Below are 19,798 nucleotides of genomic sequence, written 5' to 3'. Positions count from 1 at the left end.
TTACGGCCATATCCCATCCCATCCTCATCACCCCTCACCTCCCCAGAAATTGTTTGATAAGTTTGACAAGTGCAATATTGTGTTTTTTTATATGTTTCTACTGTGATGTCCGCAGACACCACCGGAATGTTCATGAATCGAACACGGCAGGCATTTCCAAAAATCTGACGCACTTCATGCTTTTCACCATCCAATCAGTCAGCGCGTCTGATGTCCGCAGACATCACGGTACCAACTAGGCCAATCGGATGCTTGTCCACCGAACATGGAAATGGGTCCAGGAAGTGGAGCCAGATATCACTAATTTCTTTTGACCTACTTTTTGGTTGTTTTAAAAAAAAAAAAAAACTCTGGAGGGATTTACACCAAATTTACAAAAGCACACTTTTGGGACCAACCCACCGTTCCTGGTGCAAATTTGGTGAAAACCCTTCCAGCGGTTTGGGCTGAAAGCATGAGCAAACATTTGTTTCCATTGCATTTATGGAAGAAAAAAAACATTTTGGGACCCCCGCTATAACTTTGCCATCCCTTGACGAAAACTCACCAAACTTAACAAAATAATTCAGAGCGGGCCATATACTTTCTTTGCAGGGTTTGGTAAGTATTAGTCCAGGGGGAGCGAAGTTATAAGCCACCCAAAAAGTTTGCTTTCTATGAGTTGAGCAACTTAACCATAACTACAAGCCCGCTACCGCAGGCCGTATCATATATGGAGATTTTGAGTAAGAAGTCTCAGGTTGACTAAATGCCATATGCAAATATGTGTGATGAAAAGGGATGCGTAACCGGTTGCCTTTAAATTTCGCATGTTTTGCATCTTCCTAACTTGTAACTGGTCCCCTGATAACACAAAACTGCGAAGTACCCTTCAATGACACATTTCTAGCAATGTCCATAAGGGTACATCAGGGGACAGTTAATTATTGAACAAACATGGAAGTTATCCTTCCACATTGCAGCCTACTACCTATGCCCTGTTCATTGCCTTATGCACTTCTTAGATCACCCTCTTCCAACCTTCCAAGGGCAAGGTGAGGATGCCGGAGGGTTGGATTAGGGAGCTAAAGACCAGCTTGCAGGACACATACCCTGTAAAATATCATTTCTGTGAAGTCATCTTTCAGATGTTTACCTATTTAATGTTATTTCTGAGGCTTTACAAAGAGTGTACGGCATCAATTGTGAGTGCAGGGAAGTGAGGACACATAACAATGTTTTACATTGGTAAGCATGGCATAATGTGGACACATCCAACAAGGCAATCTGTTCTTAAAGTGTCATGCTGGCATATACTGGGCACAGTCAGCCTACACATGTATTCTTAAAGGGGGAATGCTAGAATAGTTTGGGCACATGCAGCTTCAAGGTTTCTATAGAGGCATGCCGCATAATTTAGGCACAGGCAGCAGAAAATGGCCCTTTCAACGGCATGCTGTCATAAATTGGGCACAGCCAGCATTACATTTAATGTATATGGATATAATAGCATTTATTGGCAACAGCCATCATGAATGTGTTTTGACAGTGGCATGCTAGGGTATACTGGACACACCATGCACAAAATGGGTTCTTGGCATGGCATGCTGGTATATATTGGTCACAGCCAACTTAAATATATAATCTTACAGTGGCACTACTGGATACAATGTTTGGCAATGGCAGGTAGAAAATGTGTTTCACAGGGCAATGCTGGCATACTGCTGAGTTACACCTCATTCTTTTTCTCGTCAGTCAGCTTGAAAATGTGTAAAGCAATCTTCTATGCACTGTTGGTTTGGTGATTTGGTATTCTATTAAAGTTTGTTTTGTGTTCCCCTACAGACACAATTCTAAACTGCATTGCATTTTACCAAATTAGTTGCATGTGTTCTGTAAAATGTACCATTCCCAAAACATTGTTCAAAAAATGTGCTCTCTGGGAATACTCAGTCCCCTTCCCCGGTCCCTCTAAATGGATCAGACACACTTGCTGCGCTTTCTCCTAAACTCCTACAAATTACAGGAAAATGTGTATGTTCCTCCACCAGAAGACATATCATCAGCCTCCAGTGTGCCCTCTAAGAAGTGTAGTGTCTCCCACGCCTCTGTGTGTAATAAAGAGGTTTGCAACCAGTAGCTATTCTGTACTCTACTCCCTTGATCTGTCATCATTTACTATGCAGACTAGGGCATATGGGAGTTGTAGTCCAGACCATCTTGAGAACCTCCGTTTGCCAACGCCTTCTATAAACACATAATTATTCCCGTTCTTATTGGTCTTGGCTCCATCAAGCATCAGGTCCACTACTAACTCTGGCAATCCCATCCGACTACACCATATTTAGAACAGATAGGACCCACTCACAAGGAGGCGGTGTTGCTATTATAGTCAAGACTTAATTACAGCTTAGATCTTGTCCCATCGAAAGTATTGAAGGGTATGAAACATTACTCGTAAAATTTCCCATAAATGCTAAAACTACTATTAATTTAATAGTAATTTATAGAGCACCTAGCCCCAACAACCACCCAGAGACTGAAATTCCGTTGCTATTAGCTCCACTAATAAAACCTAGCTCGAAATACATCATCCTGGGTGACCTTAACCTAGGTTTCAATGACAGCCAAGATGCCAAAGCAGAGTCACTTCACTCCGCCCTGAAGGACATGGGTTTCAGCCAACTAGTTAATGCACCCACACATATCAAAGGCAGGACTCTTGATTGGATCCTCTCCCTTAATACCCCCATAACCATTGAGGCCATCTCCCCTCTTACTTGGACCGATCACCATAACATTGTATTTACAATCAATCCCTCCGAACCCACACAAAAGAAACCTAAAACTATGATTAGCTATGAAACTAGAAACGCCCGCAAACTCACGCCAGAAAACCTCACGCCTCCTCTTTCAAAAATCCTAGATTCTACCTCGATCACTAGTGACAACCCCTGTCTCCTAGCAGACATATATCACAACTGCCTCACTGCAACCATTAATGCTATAGCACCGCTCACCACCAAGGGAAAACGCTCAGACAAGCGATCTAGCTTCTGGTTCAATGATGATCTTATCGCCCTCAGAAGAACCAAACGCGCGTGTGAACATGCCTACAGAAAGCATCCTACTGCAGAGGCAGAAAAAGCCTACCAAGAAATAAACAAAACCTATAAAACAGCTACTATTACCTACAAATCTAATGCGTATAATAATAGGATCAGCAATGCTACCTCAGATACCAAGGAATTATTTGCCATTCTAAAAGAATTGGAAAACCCTACCCCAGCCATAAACCCAACCATCCCCAGCAAGGAATGGTGCACCACTATTCAAGACGCACTAACAGCCAAAATTGAACTACTCCAAATAAAAATCACATCCAAAAAACAATCACTAGCCAACAAACCTGCCCTCCTTAATCTAAATCGACCACATCAGGAATTCACCAGCGCCCCATTCCACTTCACACCAGTATCCCAAAATGTAGTGTTTGACACCATCGCCAAACTTAAAGCCTCCAACTGCAAAGGCGATTCTGTCCCCGCATCAGTAGTCAAATCCTGCGCCCACACCCTCACCCCCATTATCACCAACTTCGTGAACGCTTCCTTCAATACTAACCTAGTACCAGCTAGCATCAAAGAAGCCTGGGTCACCCCTCTCCTGAAAAAACCTACCCTAGACCCTACTGTGCCCACTAATTACAGGCCAATAACAACTGTCCCATTTCTCCTCAAAATATTGGATAAATTAGCATACAACCAAGTCCAAACTCACCTCGAACAAAACCACCTCCTTGGCACGTGGCAATCAGGCTTCCACCCCAACCATAGCACAGAAACGGTGCTCCTTGACTTAAAAATCCAGATGGATACCATCAGAGATTCAGGAAAACTCTGCATCCTCCTCCTACTCGATCTCTCCGCAGCGTTTGATTTAGTAGACCATAATAAACTGTGCGCCACACTAGCGAAAGACTTCAACTTCTCCACCGAAGCTACTACCTGGATCAAATCCTTTCTTGCCGACCGCACCTCCAGGGTCGCCATAGGTAAAGAAGCCGCCAACCCCATCATAGTACCCATTGGTGTCCCCCAAGGTTCCTGTCTCTCACCAACATTATACAATGCATACACTAAACTCCTCTTCTCAGCGCTAGACGACATGGGTGTCATCTACACCAACTTTGCAGATGAAACCCAGATCCTTATCCCTTTATCGGGAGACTACACTCAAGACACCGACACTATCAACAAAATATATGCCATAATCCAAAATTGGATGGCACTAAATAGCCTCTGTCTCAATGATGAGAAGACTGAGGTTCTCATTGTGGGCTCCCAATCCAAAATAGAAGCATTACATCCTGATTACTCATCCATCAACATTGATGGCACAAACATATCAGTACTCAAACAAGTAAAAACACTAAGTGTCTACCAAGATGCCAACCTCACCATGACCAAGCACATTAACGCCCTCTCTTCCTCTACCTCCTACACCGCAAAACGTATTGCTCTCAGGCGCCAATTCTTGACACCCACCAACTGTATCACGCTGGCAAGAGCTTTAATCTTATCCAGGCTCTACTACTGCAACGTACTCTACCTGGGTACCTCAAAAGCCAATCTAAACAAACTACAGCTTATTCAAAATAAAGCCCTTCGGGCGGCCCTTGGAATAAGGAAGTCAGATCATATCTCAAATATTAGAAGAAACCATCACTGGCTCCCCATCAAAGCCAGGGTCACATTCAAAGCCCTGTGCGTCACATACAAATGCATCCACTCTTGTGTCCCCATCTACCTCAACCACGCCATCACCAAAAAAGTATCAAAGAGGCCCCTCAGATCTAACAGTCAACTACTCCTAGCTATCCCCCGCTACAAGACAACCAAGGCAGGAGGCAGTAGTTTCCAATACCTCGCACCCACATATTGGAACACTCTTCCCCTCCCCATCAAAAATGAGCAAACGTTCTCAGGCTTCAAGAAATCCCTGAAAACGTGGCTATTTAACCAAGACTAAAATCCCCTTCCATGCGTCAGGAAATATCACTGTACTGAAGCCCTGCATTTAATGTCTTCGTGTATGATTATTTTGTATTCACATGCACTGCGCCCGATTGGCAATTTCCAAGAAATGTTTTAACCAAGCTGTCTGTAACATCGCCGTGGTACCCAAGGGTTTCGGCGAGTAATAAATGAAATAAATAAAAATAAATAAATAAAATCGCCTTAGGTGCTTACGTGCGAGACAGTGGTTTCAGGGCTCTCGAGGGGTTTCCTAGAGAAAGGAAACCTCAGTTTCAATTGTATTTTTGTGTTGGTTGCAATGACTACCAGGGGACTTAGTGCGGAATAACAGGACCCAAAGAAGACCCGCGCATCGGAGAGCACAGCGTTAGCACTGGCGTCCACACAGATAGTATAAAACCATATTCCATTGTCCAACCCAAAGAAAAACACATACGTTGAAACCAACATGAGCACAGACTTGGCCGCTCTGGATTCTGCAGAGTTCTTAATCTTCTGATGAGGGCTCCGGATGGATTTCACCTGTTGGCTGTGGCGATAGAGCACCACCACAATGCAAAGGCTGGAGAGAACCATAAGGGCGATGGAGATGAAGTCACGTACAAGATACACAGTCCCTGTAACCAAGAATGCTGAAAATGATGGGAAAAGAACTAGGCAGAAGTCTAGGTTTAACACGTGGACAGTAGAGTTTCGATACAGCCCCCAGGAGTAGGAGTACATGGTGTAAACATAGATAACTATATTTAAGCACCAAACAGATGCCATGATGGGCAGTAACCTCCGAATGAAGGTACTTCTAATGGTCGGCCAGAAACCAGATGTTGGTGCGAGAATGATCCACTGGTAGCAGCTCAGCAGGGATGTCAAGCATATTGACATGGCCCTGGAGACTCTGTAGGCCAAGATAATAAAGTTGCACCCATCCTGGTCAAAAAGCTTTCGGATCCCCAAAGTGTTCAGTGACTGCGGAATGCCTCGGACCACAACCACCACTAGGTTCACGAAGGAGAGTTTGCACAAAATAACGTCAATGGGCATCAATTTACCATTCCCGATCCGGAGATGTATGAAACTAGCTAAGATGATCATGTTGCCTGGGATTCCAATGGCGTCTAGGGTCAGGAAGCCAATGGCTTTCAAAATGAGGCGGGCGTCCATAGCTGACTTTAGGTACGTGTTGCTGGAAGTACCTAATTTATTAGAGTTATAAGTCATCAGGGGAATACCATAAAATGCAACCACAAAGAGTCAATAAACGCAGCAATCATGGTGAGTTAATCAAATTTGTGTCTTCCTAAGTTTGTAGATTTTGGCTGATTTCCTGCATGATCCAATATCTGCGTGTGTGTCAATTTCCACATCTCAAACACCAATGAAATTGTTGTAAAGGTGAAGGAGAGTAATGAGCCATTTCATTGGTTCAGCATTTCGAAAATGACCGGTCTTTGCATATTGCTGTTGATTACAATATCTCCATTAACAATCTTCAGTTTACAACTCTGATTACACCATTGGCTTAATACACCATCACATTCTCTGGAAATTGTGTGCAACTACATCTTGAACCTATTAAATATAAAAAAAGAAACACAATTAAGTGGATTTTCAAACGACAGCATAAGGCATAAATGACAATATAGATTAGCATGTTTTTGGAGTCATACTTGTTCTCACTCAACATCAAGATGAAGATAATGCTGAGATGGAAATGCTGTAGGATGGTTTAAACAATGTGTTGAGTTGTATTTGACTCTATGGTTCAAAGAAGCGACCATCTAGCACAGCTCCCAGGACATTTTACAGATTGAACTTGGCAAGTGCAAATAATATGGTTATTCAATCGTTTGACAGGTTTATTAATCAATCTAGTGGCTCTTGTAATACCCCTGGCATAGTTGTACTTACTGTGGCAGCATTTGTAAATATTGTAGCAAGGCCTTCCAGTATCTTGTTCATTTTGTTATCAATATAAGCAAAATATACAGAAAACATATACTTGCAAAAAGGTATTGACATACAGTTTATATTAAGTAGGAGCAGAACCAATCTACCTGGGTGTGTATGGCAGTGGCTCTGAACTGGTGTAAATTCAGTTTTGAATTGCATTTTGGGCTGTCGATGATTGTTCTTCCAATGTGCACTCACTACCCATGTGAGAAGTGGAGTGTCCATGGTGTTCCACTCATATGGGTGTTGTGGGTAGGAGGGAAGTCATACATTAATTTAGGGGGGAGTAGAGAGACTACACACTTGAATCCCTTTGATCCATTGTCAGGGTGTATCTGGGTACATTGTTCTTTGCTAACATGTCCAACATACTTTGTCCCCCTATGCTCTAATGTGATCTTGCCTCTTTTTTGGATCAGGTGGAGATTCAGTTTGCACCCCATGGAAGGCCGCTAATGCCTTGCATGGATTTAGTCATTCCTAATAATGATGGCTTTTCTTTATCTTTACATATATGGGTTTGGCATCAATTTTAGAATTGTCCGAAAACATTGTTAATGTCCGGAAATGTTCTTAGTGTGAAGAGCAAATCAACCACACACACATAGTAAGAGTCTAGATTGCAAAATTCCAGAAGGGAGTTATTTTTGTCTTCCCGTATATATTTATTTATTTATTTGCATTTTTAAAGCACTCACAAAGCCCGCGGGCATCGAGGCTTTGTTACCGCAATATGTCATAGTTGCGTATTTATAACATGCTTAATACCCAGAGGTTTCTTAGCGCGGACCCGGGGATCGAACCTGTGTTGCTTCGTGTCTTCTTGCTTCCAAGGCGAGCACGTTGCCGCTGAGCTATCATATATAAAACTGCGTTTTTCATGAGTCTCCGTAATGCTGTAATGAGGGAGGTTGAAATGATCCTTGGGGCATGGTTTCCATCAAGGTTCCACCACAATGAGCACTATTTTCTGATTCATTTGATTGGACGTACAGGTGGCATAATGGCTTCTTCATGGCTCAAATGAGCTCTTTACTTGGCCAGGGAAGCATTTCAACAGGTGGATGTGGCCTATTTTTAATTGGCAAGTAGGATTTGGGATGTTTGTGAGTCTTCGCAAACTTTCCTTATATCCAGACTATCTGGCGGAAGTTCGGCAAGGTCATCGTGATTCCACACAAAGAGAAGTCTGGGATTGACGCTTCACAGTGGATGTTCAATCCTTTTGCCACAGAAAATGCACTGTGGAATTTTTTTGCCACACATTTTTTACTGACGTGTTGCCGCAAAATGCAGGGGATAGGTGTGGGTCTGGGAATATCGGACAGGGCAGCATAACAAGATATGCCCAATAAACACGTCGCCATAGAGTGGGATTAGCAAGCTGGATGGAAGGGCTGTACACATGAACATTCTATCCAAATACAACTTCATCCTGTATGTTCAAGGTCTCAACCATTTACCATTCTGAAATGAGGAGCATTGAAGTGGCTAATTATAACATTTCATGCAGTTCCACACCAGTGCTAACCAGGTATTAGGGATGCATGTTTGAGCTTTGCATCCTTCTGAATTCAGTCAACTGAGTACCTATTGCTGCTTGTACTAATGTAGAATTCATGTCATGCATGTACATCTGTAAGTGTGTGGGACAGTCAGCCTCTTTTAAGCATGAACTATTCAGGCATTCATCCTTCTAAGATGGCTTACTTGACCACATTATGATTGGTAATAAGACGATTTGTGAGTTTGTGGCACTTTTTCTAAAACTATATACACAAAATGAGCCTAGCAAATAGAGAATTGTGTAACCTTTGCATTTCTTATAGGTAATTAATTGTGTACATCATTCTTTCAATTACAGTCGCAGACCATGATAGCATTATCCCTTTAGAAGACATTTTATGTAGCCAAATGGTTTTGTTCATCAACCAGTTGTGCACACTACCTTTGTCAATGACCCTTTCATAAGATATACGCGTGCACAAACTAAATACACTCAGTTAAAAAAGTGATATGCACACACATGTAAAGTGCTTTTCTACCCATGAACCTAAAATGTGTTCACGGTGACATGCAAAGTGGTTATGTTGGAAACTGACACTACACGTTTTAGTGCTGATGTGCATTTATCAGTATAAAATGCATCTCCATGCAAGGGTCTTTAATAGGGTGTAACAGCTATGTAAAGGACACAAAGTGCCACTCTGATCTCCCAGACACATTGGCCCTCATTACGAGTTCGGCGGTAGCCATGCCGCTATTGGCGGCATGGCTGCCGCCGAACTCGCGTCTGGGTCCGGGTCCTCAGAATGAGGATTAACCGGGCCATTCCGAGTTCGGAAGGCCCGGTAATTCCTCCCTCCAAGGACCCGGACCCGGTCCTTCCCCATTCCCATTTCAGCCCTCACAGGGCTGAATGGGAATGGGAGAGGGAGCAAACAACGGGCCATTACGAGACGGCCCGTTGTTTGCTCCCTCTTCCCCTCGCGGGACCCGGTAAGCACGCCTGGTTTGACCAGGCGTTGCTTCCTGGGTCCCGCGAGTGGACCTCGTAATGAGGCGGTACAGGGTAGACGGCGCCGGCACCTTTTACCCGTTACCGCCAGGGTCACAATGAGGCCCATTGTTTCCAGATGTATTATGTTTGGTGTTGCTGTACATGCAGAACCAACCGGAAGCACTATAAAGAAGCAGCATTGTTTAACTGCCTTTAAAAACAGCCTGGGTCGTGATGCAGATTCAGAAATAATTTGGGAACTGAGTTGCGCCCAGTGGCGGAGCCAGGTTTTGATGCCAGGGAGGGGCGAAGTGCTCCTCAGCGGAAAATGTGCCGGTCGGGTCACAGAGGGGTCAGGGTCACTACCATTTCCTTAATTTTGCCGGCATAACTAGGAATTGTAGATAGGGTGGTATATCATTTGTTATTGAGGGAGCATCGATAAATGACTACCACCTGGTTGGGATAATAATTGTCTGTAAATATGTTGTATGTACCGCACTTTGGCGAAAGCGCTACATAAATAAATCATTGTCATTAAAATGGCAAGTGGCACATTCAAGTAAAACACTGGAGATCAACTTAAAGGTTGTTTACCATGGATCAGAGGTCTGCACTACAATTCAATACTCTGCAGGGACGGCAAAGGGGCCGAGGGTCGGGAAGGCCTGGAGCAAGCTGAAGGTTATGGCAGGGTTGAGAAGCGGATACATGGGTGTACGTGTGGCGAGAGACGAACAGTTAGCTTGTGCAGAACAGTGTGGAGAGTCGCCAAACGAGTTTAGGGTGTAAGTGGGTAGGGCTGCGGCACAGTGAGGCTGGTGGAGGGTAATAGGCAAGTGAGGGCAAATCACCAGCTCCGTCGCCCCTTGCCGAAATTTTGAGAGTTTCTATGATTGCTGTAAAAATATGTAAAACATTGACGCTGAATACCTACTGTACTCTTTCAGGGTCAGCCTGTTCCGCCGAGGAAATTTATTACTGTGTGTAAGACCATGCAGTAATGATATGATAGGTCATTTATAACACGCTTAATACCCAGAGATTTCTAAGTGCGGACCTGGGGAATCGAACCTGTGGTGTTACATGTCGACTTGCTTCCAAGGGGAGCACGTTGCCCCTGCACTATCCTCCCAGAGGGCATCTGACCCGTGATTAAACTCCCTCATCTAAAATACATTGCACCCCACCCTTTCTCCACAGTCCCACTCACCCCTTTCTGCACATCTCCCTCATTCTCCACTTGCCCGCTTTGCCAGCGCCTCTATCTCCGCTTTACTCCCTTCGTAGTGTGGCCACCTCAACAGTGTGCCCCTGCTACGACCTCTGCATTGGTGGGTCTCTGTAATAAGCCTCCACAGATATACCTACTGTCGTGACAGGGCCGGGCCTGTGCAGAGCAGAAGCCTCACCCGCCTCATACCTACAAGGGCCGCTTGTTCCATTTGCACAAGGAGGGGTCAAGAGGGTTAGGGGGCACAGACCAAAATGCAAGAAACCATTGCAACACACATCGGCACCCTTCTACGCGCTGCTGTAAAAGCCCTCGCCTGTAACACAGCAGAGCTAAATCGGCCATTTTGCTGCGAGACAGCAGATCTACGTGCCCTTGGGGGGACTTCCGGTAACTTGCGTACTAAATGCTCAACACCAGGGCAAGCAAATCTTTTTTTTTAAATGAACAGTGCAGCAGCGCCGCAATTCATGGAAATTTCCTCCAAAACCAGCAGTTATTGTGTAGTGAAATCAATGTTAAAATGAACCTGCATGCGAGTAATGCAGATTTTTCCTCATTATGCAAAACGTGTTTTAAACAATAAGAGTATTGATGAAAGGTTTATATAAGTACACTGTATCCACTCCCCAATAAGCAAAACACAGTCATTCTGAAATCATTTCAGACAATTTTCACACAATTACCAAACCGTGTGAAGATTATTAAACAATTTATAAAGGCATCAATTTATGTTTGCACATGCCATCATCCGATAAGCTTCCCAGCTGAGCTGCCTAATAGCCAAACTGTGCAAGTAAATATGTGCACCCTACGCACATCGGCACTTTATGTGAGTTTTTCTAACATAATTTTCTTGAGTTGGCTTGGATAATATTCTGTTTTCTACTGGAATGTTCGAAACGGGTGCAAATAACTAGCACACATTCAGAGGTATGCAACGCTCCTCTTGGGAAGCTTCATGTTAGTATTTCTGTATTGTGTTTTCTGATAACTACACAGTAGGTGTGACTGTGGGGTTCCGAATGCTACGGTAAAACAGATTAACAATTGTATCGGTCACCTGTTCCAAAAATGGGGACCTTCCTCAGGGCAAATTATATGCATATGATAACATCATCTGTGGAGACGTAGTGTGGGTGCCTGGTATTAAAACCTTGCAGTGACTGCTGGTGACCCTTGGGGTACTGGGGAAAATGGTTAATTATTTATTTTATTGATTGCATTTGTTACATGCCCAAACCCAGGGGTATCCCAGCGTTGGTTACTTGAGAGCTTAGTTAGATACTCATGCTGTTACATACAGTCATAAATTCCAACATGATGTGGATATTGACGAACAATAGAACAGCCCAATGTTGTACATTGAGGTTGTTTTTGGAGGCACACGAGTGATTCCTTCAATGTTTTCACAGGAACACCAGAACATATATGACGGAGTAGAGCAGGGAGGGCGTCCAGAGGGAGGTTGTGTGGGTATTTAAGCCGTGCATTGAGGTATTTTGATCCCTTCAGTGCTACTGTAGAATTAGTGCTGGTTAAGCTCAGGAAAAGGATCTCAATATTGAATGTTAGATAGAAGATGGCGGATGGCAACACATGCAAACCTCTACTTGCCAGTAAGTCAAAATGCAGACAACTAAATTCTAAGTAATTCATCTGTATGGGGCCACAAGACGGTTAGAAACGAAGGGACTGGCCTGCAACTAAGTCCTTTTAAAAGATGTAACTCCGTGTTTGATGTGCCAATTCCAGAACTGGGCTCAATTTGTTATATCAAAACAACACAAAGGAAGAACCACCCTGGCAATAGTGAAACCCACTAAAGGCAAATCTCAAAGGAGTTTCTAAAAGCTTTACAAACTGCATGATTCTGATAAATTGCATGCCCAAATAACAAGTGTGATTGAAGTAGGTGTGCACTTTGTGCCATACAGTTTGCCATTTGCACTTACACATATTCTCCTTGAAAGACATGACCTTGGTTTATTCTGGTCGAAATCAAGCTGGAAATACAATTCTCTACTGAATGGAGGCCTGAGTCCCCAACTCGTTTGTTTGCATGGTGCACACGTGTCTTTTATGCATAGACCTTCATACGAAATACACAAAGAGATACAGGGGTGGGTCCAGTTGTCCTTTTTAGATTTACACCTGTGCCAGTGAGCATGTCTATGAATTGGGGACAGCATTTATATGGACTCCTATAAACTCCCCTGCGTTTTGCAGGGGCAAGAAAATGCCAATTCAATATGAATAAAAAAGCATCTCCACCCACATTTAAAAAGAAAAAAAAAGAGAGAGAAGACAAACTCACATATGGCATGCCGTGGATGTATTTGATGGAGGAGATTAGGAAATTACGACCCGGGCTGTCCATAAAATGGCCAAAGATAGCATTCAAGCGCCATGGACCCAACGTCATGGTGCTAGTTACTATCACTCCTAGCCATCACTATGTGGGCACATGACATTAATTGGGGAGTGAGTCAAAATGACTACTAAACAAATACACGGTTCCCCTGCTCTCCGTGCAGTGCTCACTTTGTGTTTGTTGTAGGCAAGCAGGCAGCCTGAAGCCCAGGGCCTGGTGTAGCAGCAGCAGGGGGCAGGGCACTGTGGACCACCATGGCACGCAGGCAGGCAGGTCAGGGAAAGGGTCGCTGACAGTGTCCAGGCAGCACAGAAGTTGGCAAGAAAGCGTTGTGGTGGGCCGGATGCATCCGTGGGTGGGTGGATGAGTCAGATACAAATGCAGCAACAACACACATAACAAGCTGGTCCAGGGGCTGAGAACAGGCAGGCGGCCGATTGTTTCTGGGGGGAAGGGGACGGATCATTTGCTACAAAATAGCAAATGAGCCCTGTGTGGTGCTCGCCTGCCTGCCTGTCCCTGCACTGCAGGCTCCAGATAGTCTGCGCGCATTTGCAAAATGTTGCGATGTTCAGCACCTGGACGACAGCGCTGGACCAAACACTGCTGCAGTGCCTGGCCTGGGATTATGATACCCCTGCCAAACGGATCACCCAGGCAGGCAGCCAGGGAAAGGACAGGCAGCTGGCGTCCGCAGCAGTGTCACGCCGCGGACTTGCGGCACACACATTTTTTTGTTATTGCATTTTTTAATATATCGAACTGCACGGCGGAGCGCCGCCAGCCCAGCAGGAGCCTGAGTGGGGAGCGGTCTCAGGTTGGAGTCAGGAGGGCAAGCGCCCCTCTTTCATCCCCCTGGCTCCGCCAGTGGTTGCATCTTTTATTTAGGAATCAACTTGGAGTGACGGTAACCCATCCTTGATTCACTGACTTGTAATGTAACAGCATAATTTGAATTGGCTCAGTCAGATGTCAAGCTTACAGATTACAGGCTTTTATAAGCTTGCATGGGTAGTAACAAGGTAGGTGTTGCTGCAGTAGGGAGAGGGCATGCCTAGAATGCAAGGACCTTTGAATGACAGGTCATAGTAGGGCAGAGCAGTCACACACATGATGCACCTGTAGAGTAGGTCCCAAATAAAGCCTGCACTCCAATCGCCCATTTTGAAGTACCAGGAATGTTGACACCAAAATATGTGACGTATGATGAGCAAGTAAACCAGCAGAGCGCTGCAGTAGGGCTCTGCCCAGTTCCTATCAGAAGAACAACACCTATTGCAGTACCAATACCCAGAAAACCATGGTCAGTAAGGTATCCATTGGGAAATCCCTACCAGCAAATGAGACGAAATGAAGATTACCTAAGTACCGTCCCGGAAGAAACCAAAAAGGCCCAGACAGACTCGCAGATAGAAGATATGACGACCCAGGATGACACAAAGAGACAAAACGCCATGAATAAGGATATCGTGAACCTAGAAGAAGAAAACGATGTTGAAATGCAAAGAAGCTTAAGCTGTAAGCAGGATGAAGATGTTCGACCAGATAACACCTGTACATATGCTTCAAACTGCAAGAAAGCTAAGAAAACAGCGCAACTTGCTATGCTTAGTAGAAGAATAGAGCGGCAAGCGCCATTATACATAATCCACCTCAAAATGAAGCACAATATTAAAAGTCTGAGTCCACTTTGCACTAAAAGCAGAACCCATTCAGGTTACTAGAGGACAAACAGGAAAGATTCATATTCTAGCAAACTGAGAAGAGACGGCTGAATCGAAACTCAGCAGATGCAGCTTGTGCCAGGAGAGCCAAGGTCAGACCAAAAAAGAAATGAACAGTTGAAACTTAAGAACAGAATATCCTGTCTTTGAAAGGTCAAGATAAGGAGGCGTAGGCAGGTGGCAAGCCGAATAAGAATTAAATGCACAAATTGAGAGAAACTAGACAAATTCACGGTGTGAGCAGCATGCGACCAGCCTAGCGAGAAGGAGCACGGGTTCGCACCTACGCTTGGCATCTGCCCAGACAGAGATATCAGAACTTTTACAGATAGAAGATGCAGTTTCGAGACCAATCAAAGTAAAATAATTGACACATAGTTGCTGAAGCAATGATTGATTGTAGCCTTAATTAGAGGGAGGCCAGGTAGCTGGGGGGCACCCTGCACCCGGCTGACCATTCTGAGTGCTGCTAAGAAAGTGGAAATGTATGGATGGGGTTGATGCCAACCCAATCACAATGGACCAAATAATCTAGGGTCCTATAGATAGTAGAACCAATGAGAATTTGTACTCTTAGTGACGTCTACAATAGTCATGTTTGAAGGGAGGGCTTAGACGCCCACCTGATTGTGTTTACCCAATCCCCTCACTCTGTTACCATATACAGATATAGTTCCTATATTAAAGTTACCTTTTCCTAACCAATAGAATTGCATATTAACTTTTGAGTGTTATATGTCAATTATGATCAGTTTTCAGTATAAATGCTATTATTTTTATGAGGTTTGTTGGAGTTGAAGCGAGAAGGACGATCACATCACTGCTGATTTCCATGACTCCCCGTTTTTTGTACTTGTCATTAAACGGACTCCCTTTGCCAAACCTTTGAGTTGTCCTTGTTGATTGGTAATAAATCTGCACCCCATCCATCTCAAGGGTGCAGCTATCTCGTCTTAAAGTACTTTTGGAGCAAACCCCAACTCTATGGGCCGGCCGGGGGTCTCCTCAGTACACACCCATTCCCATTTCTGAAGTGACTTAAATAACTACCAATGAGTCTGGCGATATTTCAATAAGGAGAGTTCATGGCAAGCACGTGAAGAGTCAATCACATTACAATCATTAATGATGCATGTAATAACCCTGACAACACCTCAATGATAGATACATTGATTGCCCTCGGTGAAAATGCAGTGCAGTCTCTGCAATGAGTGTTTATGATGTGTGCTAGCTGCTACTAAGTGGCTCATGTAGCTCTCTGCGACATAATGTCCAACCAAGCTGTAGGCTTGCCACTCAGAAAGTGGCATTTTGTTTTCTTTGAAAGTATGCCAGTAGGGACCCCTCTGACCTTTTAACCTCTATGTCAGCAGAGACGATTACCTGCCTTCAACTGTCATGCTTTTAATGGAAACATACAAATAGAAATTCTTAATAATTTGTGATTTTTTTCAGAATCTGAATTCCCGGAAAATGTCAAAAATATAATCTTGTTTGCAATTGGTTGTTGTTGTTCAGTTGCCTATTGCTTTGGAGGGACGTGCCGGGCCATATCACGATTCAGTAATAAAGTAAAGAGGACAGAGACAGGTGAGAAGGAGGTAAAGACTAATCGTATAAGTACATAAACAGCTGATTTTAAATTCAACAGATTTAAAAGCATCACTCGCATAACATTTGGAATCTGAAAGAGTTGAGGTTCCGTAGCGGACACCTTCAAAATCATTGATAACATGAGTGTCACATTGACTATGAAGCAGCCTCCCACTTGATTTGGATATCGCAAAACCAGTTTCTCACACACACAAACCCTCAACACCTTCATTGCTGAACCAGATCTATCACTACCCCTCTCGTTAGATTCAGCGGAACACTGCACGTGCTGCCATCATCCAATCAAAAAGGTTGGGCAATCTCATTTAAGGAGGGTAGATTGCAAGTCTATACACAATTTGAGGACATTCTGTTTGTTTTTCCTTGAACAATAAAGAAACAAATCTATCATAAGTGTCTTCCTCTGCTAGGAAATAATCCTAGCGAAGGCCCACTTCCAATGAAGCGTCACGAGCGGTATACCAATGGCGAAACATATGTCGACTGCTGTGATTTAAACAACGCACACTCACTGCACACCCCAGATTCCTGCTGATGCAGACATCGAGGAATTCACGAACAGGACACAAAGAACCTGGAAGAACAATGACAGCCAAAAGGAGAGGGGGATTTTCACATATGTGTGATATTTTGGAATTGTTACTTTTTGCCACTCTCAGTGTTTTTTAGAACTTGTGTCTTGCAGCTTTTCCTAGCAGCATTGACATGTAAAAACAACATCCTCCATGCAGGACTTTCTCAATGTCCAGTTGGTTTTGATTCTGAAGTTCAATGTGGGCGTCAAAACACTTTTCATCATAAGATAATCACTGGTGGAAATGGAAAACATGTGAAGGAGGATCCCACAAGGACCAGGGTGGGGGTGAAGTCTCGAGGAGGGAGTGGAGTTCCGAGCAGGCAGAGTTCCAAGGGGGCGGAACTGGCAGTTGATCTCCTATCAAAAATCAGTTTCAAAATAATAGTTTAAAAATGGCAATATTTCTTTCACACCGCTTCTTTTCAAAACTTCACACTGTACATCAATTCCACTTGAAACCACTTCCATGGCAGTGGTGTACTCAAAATATGGCAGTGCGGGAAGCTCCACAGCGGTCAGCCTGTCCACTACTCCTCTATGTTTTACACTTTCACGACCGACAAGGTTTGGGTCTGCAGCTGCTGACTGGAAGTGAGCTGCAAGTGTCGGCTAAAGGTCCCAAACAAGCTTTAGAGTGCAGAAACGAGATGCCGCCCATCTGGTATCAAGAACCCTACCTTTTGCATGGACAATCAGTGCTAATTGATCTGCAATTCTCTTCGCTTTTTGGGAGAGCAGTGGTAAAGGGCATAAAGAGCCCCAATAAAAGACTTAGGGCCTCATTACACGGTAGGCGGTAAGGGTTTACCGGTACCGGTATTTTACCGGTAAATCCTTACCACCTTACTACGAGGTCCCTTGCGGGTTGGGGAATTTAACGCCTGCTTTTTGCAGGTGTTAAAAACCAACCCGCAAAGGGACCAGTGGAGCTAATTTGCGGTACCGTAATTAGCGCCTACCCCATTCCCATAGAGCCCTATGGGGCAAAAATGGGAATGGGGAAGGGCAATGGTGGAAGGGGGAATTACCGCCCCGCCAACCTTGGAATGGGGTGGTAATTCCCCTTTCCACCAAGGCGGTGCCGGTATTTTACCGCCATGAACCATGGCGCTAATGGTTCACCGCCTACCGTGTAATGAGGCCCTTAGAGTTGTTTGTGCACATTCGTTTAAGACAGCTCCCCGCCGCCGCCCCCCCGCCCCCAGCCAGCTCTAGCCACGGTGGTTGCAGCAATGCCAGACAAATAGACCTGGATAGTTATCTGGTTTCTTCAGTTGTGCTGCAAACCCTGACACCCGTGCCATCATTGCAGATGTGCCTTCTGAGGTGAATTAGATGAGTTGTTCTTAATGAATTCTTGTGGGAAATAATTCAGGAGGCAAGGCTGTAGGTCTCTTGTGATTGCTTCATCATTTGTTTTTTCCAATTCCAGTAACTCCCAAAAACTGGATGTGGGCTCACCTCCATAGTGTCTCACTGTTGTGCATTCATCAATCAAAGGGTCAAATTTCAGGTCTTTCCCAACAATGTATTTGGCAAGTTCCAGTTTCATTTCATTGCCAATGAAGTCACATATACCTGCACAACTTTTACTGGTCTGCAAAATCCAACCCATTGATAAACCATTTAAAATCTGCAAAACCATAAGAACGGGCAAGTCCATGAATGGCAGTCTTGTTTGTTTACCATATATGCAGTCCAGAAAATGCGATCGGTTCATTTCTCTAGGCATGCAATTTGTTTTTCCGTTTTTTCCAATATCACCTTCTTTTGCTTGCAGACTTATCTTGTCTGGTTCCTAGTGACTGTGGCTATTTTGTGCTCATAAATCTTCTTTCGAAGGGCAGTTTGTTGGCCTTTTTTTTGTTGTGTAGGCCGTGAAAACAAGGGACTGAATCCATTCCTTGGATACACTTACTCCTCCAATGTGTAACACACCATGGTGGCTAACTTTCGCACACACTGAAAAAAACTTCTCCTTCTTAAATTACAAGCCACTGATGCTCTGCATTAAGATATGCAGTTTGCTCTTCTGGTCAGCCAATTGGTACCTCAGATTTGATCACAAAGTTACAGGTGGGACTAGTACCATCACTGCTCCTGGAGCAATCATCCTCCTCACTATAGGTTAGGGCAGTGACTATGTTTTCTTCACTGTCTGCAAATACCTTAGATTGACTGATTGATTGATTGATTGTTGATTGATTGGTTATTTATAATGCACCTATACAAAAGTGCTTCAAGGCACAACCAGGGAGGGAAGGGAAAACAGGGGAGATCAAGACAAACAATCTTACTAGCCCTAGCATCATTTAAATCGTGCAAGTGCGCAGACAAGCAGTGCACCGGGAGAAGTGCACCCAGGGGAACAGTGCTCTGGGTATAGTGCAAGGAAGGCAGGGCCTCCAAGGGGAGAACCTTCCCCGGAAGTGCAAGGAAGGCCAGGTGGCAGTGAAGGAAGGCCTGAAGGCAAGTACTAAGACTGGGCAGGGGGGTGGGGCAGGTGTCCTATATGACTCAGAGGAACACCAGGCAGCCAGTCAAAGTAACAACAGGAAGAAGGGAAGGATAGCAGAGGGAAGGCAGAGAGAAAAAAAGAGGTAGGGAAAGGTTAGCAGGGGAGAGGAAGGATTATATAACAGAATGCTGTTCATCTTTGCACTGGCTTCCTGTCATGGCAAGAGTTCAGTTTAAAACTGTGACCCTGGTGCATAAATGCCTGTACGGCTCCTGCCCCACCCATTTTAAAAATCAAATTTGTCAATTTGAGCCTGCCAAAACCCAGCGTTCCACTTTACTCCATCTAA

The 19,798-nt window shown here is 44.3% G+C and overlaps 1 protein-coding gene across 1 annotated transcript; it reads right to left on the bottom strand.

The window, feature by feature from the left end:
- Window positions 1-5,219: 5,219 nt before the first annotated feature.
- Window positions 5,220-6,179, bottom strand: LOC138520255 (olfactory receptor class A-like protein 1). The gene has a single exon (XM_069632717.1). The coding sequence runs from the start codon at window positions 6,177-6,179 to the stop codon at window positions 5,220-5,222; it is 960 nt and encodes a 319-aa protein (XP_069488818.1).
- Between the last annotated feature and the right edge of the window lie 13,619 nt (window positions 6,180-19,798).

This window comes from Ambystoma mexicanum, chromosome 13, assembly GCF_040938575.1.
Source record: "Ambystoma mexicanum isolate Mex_15411 chromosome 13, UKY_AmexF1_1, whole genome shotgun sequence".
NCBI classification, from domain to species: domain Eukaryota; kingdom Metazoa; phylum Chordata; class Amphibia; order Caudata; family Ambystomatidae; genus Ambystoma; species Ambystoma mexicanum.
This window is presented reverse-complemented; position numbering and strand designations above follow the sequence as displayed.